Source organism: Danio rerio, chromosome 3, assembly GCF_049306965.1.
Source record: "Danio rerio strain Tuebingen ecotype United States chromosome 3, GRCz12tu, whole genome shotgun sequence".
NCBI lineage: Eukaryota > Metazoa > Chordata > Actinopteri > Cypriniformes > Danionidae > Danio > Danio rerio.
The window spans coordinates 63,730,001-63,742,500 of NC_133178.1; the positions used below are offsets into that span (position 1 = coordinate 63,730,001).

The 12,500-nt window shown below is 37.7% G+C and overlaps 1 protein-coding gene across 1 annotated transcript in view; it reads right to left on the minus strand.

The window, feature by feature from the left end:
- Positions 1-12,500, minus strand: part of mgat5b (alpha-1,6-mannosylglycoprotein 6-beta-N-acetylglucosaminyltransferase B) — a 224,252-nt gene that overhangs the window by 208,701 nt on the left and 3,051 nt on the right. Inside the window, exon 2 of the mRNA XM_073945164.1 lies at positions 7,191-7,303. Coding sequence (XP_073801265.1) covers positions 7,191-7,303 — 113 coding nt within the window. The remainder of the gene's footprint in view (positions 1-7,190; positions 7,304-12,500) is intronic.

Sequence of the window (12,500 nt, forward strand, 5' to 3'; positions counted from 1 at the left end):
AAGGTTTCATGACAGTCTTATGAACACTCCAAGTAAAGTGTTTTTTTTTTTTTTTTTATTTATTTATTTTACAGGATTGTGTGTGTGTTTACATGGCCTATGGCTGGAATCATCATGACACAATTATAATGCCTCATGACAGTCATGTTTATGACAGATTTATGACATGTTATGTTGACCTGGTCTTGTCAAAACAAATACCAGACAAAAACAGGTCGTGACATATTTGTTTTTCAATTGACACGTCATTAAGTGTCATCACTAAGCTTTGTCATTTTAAATGCAAAGATGACATTGTGTAACATGACATTTGTTATGACATTTGGCATGACATGACACTGACATGACATTTGCTATGATTGTCAAAAGACATTATAATTGTGTCATGATGATTCCAGCTATGGGCCATTTAAACACACACAACTAAATTATTGTAAAAAAACAATCATGTTTATGACAGATTTATGACATGTTATTTTGACTTGGTAATGTCAAGTTGTCAAAACAAAGAAAAAACAGGTTTTGATGCATCTGTTTATGTCAAGTTGTCATAGCAAAGACATCTCAAACAATGTCATCTTTGCATTTTAAATGACATAACTGAGTGAATGGCACTTAATGGAGTGTCATATCATGATTATAAAGGTTTCATGACAGTCTTATGAACACGCCTTCAAGTAAAGTATTTTTAAATGTATTTAATAGGTTTGTGTGTGTGTTTCCACGGCCTGTGGCTGGAATTATAATGACACAATTATAATGCCTCATGACAATCATGTTTATGACAGATTTATGACATGTTATGTTGAACTGGTATTGTCAAGTTGTCACAACAAAGGCAAAAACAGGTTATGACGTATTTGTTATTGTCAGGTTGTCGTAACAAATGTCATGTCACACAATGTCATCTTTGCATGGCACTTAATGTCGTGTCATGTCATGATTATAAAGGTTTCATGACAGTTTTATGAACACTCCCTCAAGTAAAGTGTTTTTTTCTTTATTTATTTTACAGGATTGTGTGTGTTTACATGGCCTATGGCTGGAATCATCATGACACAATTATAATGCCTCATGACAGTCATGTTTATGACAGATTTATGACATGTTATGTTGACCTGGTATTGTCAAAACAAATACCAGACAAAAACAGGTCGTGACATATTTGTTTTTCAATTGAAACGTCATTAAGCGTCATCACTAAGTTTTGTTATTTTAAATGCAAAGATGACATTGTGTAACATGACATTTGTTATGACATTTGGCATGACATGACACTGACATGACATTTGCTATGATTGTCAAAAGACATTATAATTGTGTCATGATGATTCCAGCTATAGGCCATTTAAATACACACAACTAAATTAATGTAAAAAACAATCATGTTTATGACAGATTTATGACATGTTATGTTGACTTGGTAATGTCAAGTTGTCATAACAAAGAAAAAACAGGTTTTGATGCATCTGTTTATGTCAAGTTGTCATGGCAAAGACATCTCAAACAATGTCATCTTTGCATTTTAAATGACATAACTGAGTGAATGGCGCTTAATGGAGTGTCATATCATGATTATAAAGGTTTCATTACAGTCTTATGAACACGCCTTTACGTAAAGTATTTTTAAATGTATTTAATAGGTTTGTGTGTGTGTTTCCACGGCCTGTGGCTGGAATTATAATGACACAATTATAATGCCTCATGACAATCATGTTTATGACAGATTTATGACATGTTATGTTGAACTGGTATTGTCAAGTTGTCACAACAAAGACAAAAACAGGTTATGACGTATTTGTTATTGTCAGGTTGTCGTAACAAATCTCATGTCACACAATGTCATCTTTGCATTTAAAATGACACGACAGTGAATGGCACTTAATGTCGTGTCATGTCATGATTATAAAGGTTTCATGACAGTCTTATGAACACTCCAAGTAAAGTGTTTTTTTTTATTTATTTATTTTACAGGATTGTGTGTGTGTTTACATGGCCTATGGCTGGAATCATCATGACACAATTATAATGCCTTATGACAGTCATGTTTATGACAGATTTATGACATGTTATGTTGACCTGGTATTGTCAAAACAAATACCAGACAAAAACAGGTTGTGACATATTTGTTTTTCAATTGACACGTCATTAAGTGTCATCACTAAGCTTTGTCATTTTAAATGCAAAGATGACATTGTATAACATGACATTTGGCATGACATGACACTGACATGACGTTTGTTATTATTGTCATGAGGCATTATAATTGTTGCAAGATTTACAAAAAAAAATCATATAAGAACAAGACCATAATAAATCAAAATGCTTTGTGCAAATTGAAAAGGAGACCAGAATATTTTGTGAGCCAAGCCCGAACAACAAGCACAAAATTGATTTTAATTAGTGAACCTGGCAACACTCTGATGTAGTATTTTATGAACCATCTTTCAGATTTAAGAGAAAACTACATTTTCTACCCAGTGTACACTGCCAAACTGAACATTTACAGTACAATAGATGTAGCGCCATGTTTAATGTATAATAGAGGTGTGTCAATAATTTGTAGATACCAGAATATAGCAGGTAAAGAGATATCTGTTGCCAGATATTGCTAAAAAAAATCCACATATAAGACCAAAATAAATGAAAATGCTTTAAATTGAAAATGAGACTTTATATTTGTATGTGCACTTCCATTCTTTGTTAAAACTTGTTTGGTTTGTGTGCCAAGCCCAAACAATAAAAACAAAAAAACTGTATAATTATTGAACCTGGCAATACATTGAACCACCTTTCCAATACAAAATAAGATGGCACTTAGACTGCGATTCTGGTAGAGATGCAAAACAAAAACAAGTATTTCAACATGGTAATGTTCAAAAAATAAACTCTAAAATAATTGATATCCAACATGCCAGATCCTGGAGTGTTGCTAAGGTTACCACCCTGTCAATCATCGCAATTACTGGAGCGAGCTGTGGTTATAAACAAACTCAATGATAGAAAATAATAAAAAAATAACAGGAAAAAAATAACAGGGAATATGATACAAACTTTGACTTATCTGTGTTGCCAGATATTGACAGAACAAAAAACGTATTATGAACAAAAAATGCATCTAAAATTCTTATAATATAACAACTCCAACATTTAAACATAGTTATTATAATATTACTTTGCTCAAAATAGCATCTCAACCATCAAAAATAGCAGAGCATTGGTTACTGCATCACCATTTTGTTATCACTTAACAGACTAAATACTAAATATAAGATGAGATATAATATATATAATATAAGAGTTTGCAGCATTAAAAATACACATACACTTCCTAACATAAGTCTTGTTGTTGATCCCAGCTGTATCATTAGGAAAAGTGTCAGAAGGTAGATTTTTCTCCTGAATCATCTGTTGAACTACATCACAATCATCACCAATACTGCAGAAGACCTAAAGCAGCTCTGCACAGTTTAGTTCCAACCCTAAATTAACACACCTGAACAAACTAATTGAGTCCTTCAGGCTTGTTTGAAACCTGCAGGTAAGTGTGTTGGAGCAGGGTTGGAACTAAACTGTGCAGGGCTTCGGCCCTCCAGGAATTGAGTTTGACACCCCTGACCTGAAGGTACCCACATGGAGCCAAGATTCTCACAAAAATTATTCAAGTTTGGTGAAGGAAAAATCATGGTTTGGGGTTACAGTCAGTATGGGGGCATGTAAGAGATCTCCAGAGTGGATGGCAACATCAACAGCCTGAGCTATCAAGACATTTGTGCTGCCCATTACATTACAAACCACAGGAGAGGGCGAATTCTTCAGCAGGATAGCGCTCCTTCTCATACTTCAGCCTCCACATCAAAGTTCCTGAAAGCAAAGAAGGTCAAGGTGCTACAGGATTGGCCAGCCTAGTCACCAGACATGAACATTATTGAGCATGTCTGGGGTAAGATGAAGGAGGAGGCATTGGAGATGGATCCAAAGATTCTTGATGAACTCCTGCAAGAACGCTTTCTTTGCCATTCCAGATTACTTTATTAATGAGTGATTTGAGTCATTGCAGAGATGTATGGATGCAGTCCTCCAAGCTCATGATGGAGTCAGACACAATATTCTGTTTCCACTGCAGCAGGACTTTATATTCTATACTAAAAAAATATTTCTGTTCAGTGACAAGACTTTTGTCTAAGCAAAGTCAGACCTTACTGTCCTAATTAAAGAATTAAAAATCAAGGCATGATCATATTTTATTTTGGTAAAATAAGTGGCCCAAAATCTAGAGGCCTTTGCCTTTCACATAAGCCACTTCCAATACCAAATGATCAACTAGAAGTCAAGTTATTATGTGTTGTTCCAAAAACTTTGATAGGCGACAAGACTTTTGTGAGGTAGTATAGACACCTAACTGTGATCAACAGACTTGGCACTACAAATAAATTATGTTTTGCCTTTAATATTGCTGAATGTGTAGTTTCTGGACACAACTGTTATCACATCATTGTACTTACACAGCTTTACCATCTTATTTTCAATAACAAGAACACTAAATATTCAATAACAGACTATATTCTGCTTATAGACTAAATATTATGTCGCTATAAAAGCATGTGATGTTTTCCTGGATATTTTTCAGCTGACATAAAATCCAAAACAGATGTATTTCTCTTTTGTATTTGCAAGTAAATCACAGAGAAGGAAAAATAGGCATTGGTTATGTTGTGTTGCCAGATTTTGTGAGGGAACAACTGAATGAATATCAAATCCTTGATAAACCAAAACAATTCCAAAAGCTTTACAGGGGAATAAATCCAAAATTTGCCACCTGCAGCTGCCTGTTTGATTAGCTTCATAAACTTGATTATTTTATGAGCCAAGCCAAACAACAGCCTAGCATAGCCTAGGCTAAAACTGCTAATAATAAGTAAACATGATATAAAAGGGTCAAAAACGAAGGGTTAAACGTGATTCAAATACACTTTTTAAACAGCCTAATCTAAAGGTGTTTATAATAAGTAAACATGATATATAGCTGTGTTATAGACACTTCAGTTATGTTTCATGTAAAATTACTTACTCTAGGGATTAAAAGTGATTCAAATCAGCTTTTTAATCATTATCTGTAATTACCTAATTTTTTATGCAGAATGGTGCTCATTTTTGCATTTGTTCTGAAACTTCCAATTTAGCTGCCGATGGGAGAAATGACTAGAATTAATAATCGTCAGAAAACGTTTAGATTCCTTGATCTACAAACAAGTGTTTTCACGACTATATAGACAAAGAAGCATAATATAATAAGAAAATGTCAGTTTGCAACATCAAGCAGCGTTAGACGCTGTTTTAATGTCTAAAAATAAATGGGAGTAAATAAGAATAAAAGTTTTGAGCCAAAAAGATTAAAATACGCATAGAATAAGGCCAACAAAAAGTAACTTACACCATTCAACAACCAAATGAACCAAAAAAAAAAATCACAGGAAACTAAATACAAGCATGATCCTATTGTTGCCAGATCTTTCTAGACCAAACAAAAGTGCAAGAAATTAACAATCCCATAATACACTACTATGTCCTAAATATTATGACCTGCCCTAACTCTATTAACATGACCATCTTCATAACTTTGTACATCAACCAATCAATCAATCAATCAACTGGTCAATTAATCATTTGGTCAATCATTAGTCAATCAATCAATCAACTGGTCAATCAATCAATCAATCAACTGGTCAATCAATCATTTGGTCAATCAATCAGTCAATCAATCAATCAACTGGTCAATCAATCAATCAATCAATCAATCAATCAATCAATCAATCAATCAATCAACTGGTCAATCAATCATTTGGTCAATCAATCAGTCAATCAATCAATCAACTGGTCAATCAATCAATCAATCAATCAATCAATCAATCAATCAATCGGCTTAGTCCCTTTATTAAACAGGGATTGCCACAGTAGAATTATCTAGCACATGTTTTACATAGCGGATGCCCTTCCAGCCACAACCCATCACTGGGAAACATCCATACACACTCACTCTCACACACACACACACCACGGACAATTTTAGCCTACCCAATTCACCTAAACCACACCTCTTTGGACTTGTGGGGGAAACCGGAGCACCCGGAGGAAACCCACACCAACATTGGAAGAACATGCAAACTCCACACAGAAACGCCAACTGACCACAGCTGAGCCGAGCAACCTTCTTGCTATCGTGCTACCTATTGCGCCACCCTCAATCAATCAATCAATCAATCAATCAATCAATCAATCAATCAATCAATCAATCAATCAAATGTGTGTAATAAGTGGACATGACATAGCTTTGTAACTCCGCCCCCACCAATCAGTCATCAATCAATTAATCAATAAATCAATAAATCAATTAATGAATTAATCAATAGATTATTAAATAAATAATTACCCAATTAATCAATTAATAAATCAATTAATAAATCGATCAAACTAATCAATCAGTCAGTCAGTCAATTAATAAAATGTGTTTAACAAGTGGACATGGCATAGCTTTGCACCTCCACCCCCAATCAATCAATCAATTAATCAGTCAATCAATCAATCAATCAATCGATCAATCAGTCAGTTAGTCAATCGGTCAATTATTTAGCCAATCAATCAGTCACTCAATCAATCAATTAATCAAATATGTATAATAAGTGGACATGGCAACACATGCCTTCCAAAAAAAAAAATTATAAGCTACCATGCAGGAATGACTACAGAATGTTGCTACGGTTACCATGGTGCGCAGAATTATTGGGGCTGAGTTGATACTATAATTTAATGTGTTCATTCCTGAAATGTTGCAACTGTTTATGCAGCCACAGCACAATTCAAGACATCTGGAAAACCCCTTCATTCAGACAACTGATCAATCTTTCTCTAGGACCATTTCCCGCTTTTTCTAGGGATCTGCAGAGAGTGAGACCTCCAGCTCCTACTGTGATCTATTTTCATACTCCTAAAAAAAAGTGACGACTGAAGACAAATGGGGTCGTCTGCAGCCAGAGATGGCGTTCACAGCCCAGCGACCCCCATGGGTATTCAAACCGGCACAAAAACCTCCATTACACCGCATTAAAGATCTCATAAACCGGCGGTCTGCAAATGCCAGCGGATGAATTAGGCATGCACGCGGTCAGCACAGGTGCCGGTTATTAACGTACCTTCAGTTCGGATGCTGAACGGGGAATCGGCCAGTCGCTTGGCGGAGAATTGACCCCCCAGAGAGGTCATTAAGAAGCACAGGCTGAAGAAACCGATCCCAGCCACAAATATCCTGCAACAGAGAAACACACACACACATACGCATGGATGAATGTGCTGAGGTGGAACCAGGATAGAGGAATTTTCAGGCACACAGAAAACAAGCATAAGAGGAAGTGTATTGTTAGAAGAAGTACATTGTCCTTGTGGAACTTTTCATGAATCCTCCTGTTGTCTTAGAATTCTGTATACACCGTTCGCCCTTCAATAAACCTCTATGATAAAACAGCTACATTTAGGGTGCTTTCACACCTGTAGATCGATGTTTTGTTCTGAAACAGGGCATGAAATTGTTAGTGTTTATTTTTTCATTCCTGGTACCGTTCGCTTTCACACGGCAGTTTCTAAACAAACCAAAATAGTTCAAACAACTCACATCCGAGCAAACTCCCTTCGCATTGGTCAGAGTTTCAGGGTTTATTTTCCCATGAATGGTCCCACGAACGAAGCAGTCGAGTCTCGGTTCAGTTGGCATTTCTGTGTGGAGTTTGCATGTTCGCGTGGGTTTCCTGCGGGTGCTCCGATTTCCCCCACAGTCCAAAGACATGAAAGAATTGGGTAGGCTAAATTGGTAAGTTGGTGGTTTATTCCACTGTGGCAATCCCAGATTAATAAAGGGACTAAGCCAACAAGAAAATGAATGAATGAATGGTCCCACGAATTTCCCTCAGCTGTCAAGTCGTTATTTTAATTCATGATTTATTCACTCATTCATTCATTTTCTACCATTTTTCCGGGACCGGTCCTGGGGGCAGCAGTATTAGGAGAGAACTCCAGACTTCCCTCTCTCCAGACGCTTTCTCCAGCTCCTTTGGGGGGGATCCCGAGGCATTCCCAGGCCAGCTGAGAGACATAGGGCACACTCACACTATGTACAGCTGCCTTGAATAGGGCCAAAGCACGTTGTCCCCAGGGCCGGCACGTCCATAGAGGCGACCTAGGCGGCTGCCTAGAGGGGCAGAATAGAGAGGGCAGCATCCGCGACACCTCCCTCACGAACCCGCGTCCTCAGTTATGTCCACACATAGGGCGGCAGAATAGAGGGGGCGGCATCCGTGACACCTTCCTCACCACCCACATCCTCAGTTATATCCATGCATAGGGCGGCAGAAAAGAGAGGGCGGTGTCCGCAACACCTCCCTCACCAGCCTTACCACCCGCGTCCTTAGTTATATTCGCGCATAGGTCGGCAGAATAGAGAGGGCGGCGTCCGCAACATCTCCCTCACCACACGCGTCCTCTGTTATATCCGCGCATATACTCCGCCCACCAAATAAACACCACAAAAAAACTTAACGCTGTCTATGGTTCGTAATAAATACATTTGTATCACTTATCCATCTCCATATGGACAACTTATCTAAAGTGTGGTCAGTTTGCTTGGTAGCTCACCTTGTAAAGTGTTGTATTTGTGATGAAGAGCGCTCGGTTTGAGTCTGGTGAAGCATAGTTACACAAAAGAGATAAAAGCAATGTAAAATCAAGGTAAAGCTATGTGTTCGCAGTGCACTTTTCGCACATGTGTGCTTTTAAAAACACTATTGGTTGGAAGGGTTTAGCTCAGTGTTTTGCTGATATATACGATAAGCTCCACTTTCTCCTGGACATGTACAAGAATGACGTGTATCTAAAATGTACAACAAAGCGTACCATTAAGGGCATCACACACCGGATGCGCCACTCAGCACCGCGGCACAGCGCGCACATGACAATTGAAAGTATCACACACCAGACGCGCACATTTATTTGCATGATATTTAAAATGAAACTAATCAGATGGCGCTCTGTGGCGCAGCAGAAATATGAACAACATCCTGAGTCGTGGCTGGGCATCACAGACAGCCGCCGCCGCTGGTGTGCGACCTGCTTAAGTCACATATTTCATTCATTCATTCATTTTCTTGTCCGCTTAGTCCCTTTATTAATCCAGGGTGGCCACAGCGGAATGAACCGCCAACTTATCCAGCATGTTTCTAGCCCTTCCAGCTGCAACCCATCTCTGGGAAACATCCACACATCCACACACTACGGAAAATTTAGCCTACCCAATTTACCTGTACCACATGTCGTTGTACTGTGGGGTAAACCGAAGCACCCGGAGTAAACCCACGCGAACGCAGGGAGAACATGCAAACTCCACACAGAAACGCCAACTGAGCCGAGGCTCGAACCAGTGACCCAGCGACCTTCTTGCTGTGAGGCGACAGCACTACCTACTGCGCCACTGCTTCGCCCTTACATATTTCAAATTTGCAAAAAAAATTAAGACAGCGCCCTTTAGTGGATTTTTCGTCTAAAATGTGCAAAGAAACGTAACCTGAGCAATGTATTTTTCTTTTCGTAAAAATGTTGGCTGTGACATGTGTTTCCAATGACTCTGGACTGAATTTATACGGTTAAAATATAATAATAATAAAATTAAAATTGGATAACTTGGAACTTGCATTTACCACACCTTATTTCACATTTACCTTGGGCTTACATTTACCCCGCATCTTATTTCAGGCATTGAACCCAAAGCCTATTTCAAAAGCCTTACCCTATTAAGACAATGGGAGCAGAAGTGCTTAAATGCAACTCATTCCTGTGTTTTGGTCTACATAAATGCCTCATTCCCACAGCTGTGATGCACTTAAATGAACGGAATTAGTGCTTTAGTGTGTTACGTGACCAATCGCAACATGACAGTGCAAATTTGCATATGGGAGAACAAAGATTCGAGTTTCAGTCATTCTAGTCTTTTCTTCATGCAGTGCTATTATTTTTGTTTTGATAGGCATGTTGTGGTGTTTAAAGGTGTTTTTGTTGTCAGTGTTGCTTCTCAGAAATGGTCACAGTTATTATGTGAAGAAGAACAGCATCAAAATAGCCGAATGCGTTTTAGATTGACATGAAAAAAGACAGTTAAATATGCCATGTAAAGAAATTTCTAGTTTCTTTATCCCTTACTCATACATTTCCATCAACTTCTCCGTTTACATGCAGTTTTTTGTCACTACCTGACAAAAGTCTTGTCATTGATTCCAGTTGTAAAAGCAACAAATAATAACTTGACTTCTAGTTGATCATTTGGAAAGTGGTAGAAGGCAGATTTTTCCGATGATTCATCTGTTGAACGGCTTCCCAATCATCACAAACACTGCAGAAGACCTTGGAACCCTCATGGACCCAAGATTCTCACAGAAATCAGTCAAGTTTAGTGAAGAAAAAAATCATGGTTTGAGGTTACATTCAGTATGGGGTGTATGAGAGATCTGCAGAGTGGACGGCAACATCAACAGCCTGAGGTATCAAGACATTTGTGCTTCTCCCTTACATTACAAACCACAGGATAGGTCAAATTCTTCAGCAGGATAGTGCTTCTTCTCATACTTCAGCCTCCACATCAAAGTGCCTGACAGCAAAGAAAGTCAAGGTGCTCCAGGATTGGCCAGCCCAGTCACCAGACATGAACATTATTGAACATGTCTCGTATCTTGATGGCCTCTAGTGTACCTGCACTTTTTGATTTAGTGGCTAATTCGTATGAATTCTTACGACCTAATTCGTACAATTTAGTACGTTTTGCCTAACACCCAATGACGGTTGGGGTTAGGGGTAGGGTTAGGTGCCAGGCCTCCTTTTTAAAATCGTGCATTTTCGTACGACTGAACTCGTAAGAATTTGTACGAATTAGCCACTAAACTGGCAAGACATAAAATACTTAAGTTTCCTCGTGAGATTAAGCTGTCCTGCAAGAAGGCTTTCGTTGCCGTTCCAGAAGATTATTAATAAGTTATTTGAGTCATTGCAGAGATGTATGGATGCAGTCCTCCAATGGGAGTCATACATGATATTTATTCTTTATCCACTGCAGCATGACTTTATATTATAAACTGGACATTATTTCTGTTAATTGGCAAGACATTTGTTTAAGCAAGTCAGACCTTACTGTCCTAATTAAGGAATTAAAAATCAAGGCATGATCAGATTTTATTCTGCTCAAATAAGTGCAATCTAGAGGCCTTTGCCTTTCATATAAGCCACTTCTGATACCAAATAATCAACTAGAAGTCAGGTTATTATTCATTGTTCCTAAAACTTGAATAGGCGACAAGACTTTTGTCAGGTAGTGTACATGCAAAATTGCTGGGTTCCACACAATCCCTTCATGTCTTCCCAACGTAAATCAGTTAAGTTAACTTTAAGGTTTTTACGATTTAAAGCTGAAACTCAAGAATTGTGATGTTTCAGCTGATTTTAAATACATAGCTTAAACAAGCAGCAAAAATACAGTTTTGAGTCTACATAAGTACATTTATAAATATTACTGGAAACCAGATAACACCAGAGACAAGTTTGGAAGGTTATAAACGTGCAGAAATTTATCAAATTAACATATCTGCCCTGTTCAAGAACGGATAGTCCTTGTCTAAATAAATAAATAAACAAATTATTTTAAAAGTAGGTTAAATTTAAGGCACTGTTAATGAGTCTCAGTTGAGTCATAATGAAGACAAGTAAAATATAAATTACAGAGTCCGCAGAAAGAACTGTAAAAATCAAGTTCAGAGAGTATTTGGTCTCTCTTTAAATAAAGGCAAACGGGTTGGTAATAAGTAAAGCTGCTGTTTGTGTAGTTGCTTAATGGTCTTCTGCTGAGATTTCAGCCTGATCTCATGAGAAAACTTAAGTATTTTACATTTTGGGAGTTTAGTGGATAATTCGTACGAATTCGTAGGAGTTCAGTCGTACGAAATTGTACGATTTTAAAAAGGCATGGCACCTAACCCCACTGTCACTGGATGATGAGCAAATCGTACTAAAATGTACGAATTGGATCATACGAATTCGTACGAATTAGCCACTAAATCAAAAAGTTACTAATTGCCGTGAGATTGTGTTGAAGATTTTGAGAGATACTATGTATTATATTTTATTTGATTTCATCTAAGGCTATGACTTAAAGTTGCATTCACACTAGAGTTTGTGTTTGCGAAATTCTGTCGTACAACGCTCCAAAAAGGGGCGGGATTAAACAAAATTATTATACATTAAAAAAGCAAGCGATTGCTCCATGTTTTAAATTTCTGTCAAGAGAGGTCATGTTTTAATCCTCGATTGGTCTCACGCAGGCAAGTGATGCGTTTTCGAAGGTCAGAGTTCAGCAAGCTTAAACTTTGCACCACAGCGACCTGCTAAACTTAACGCATGACTCTGCGTTTCCAGTT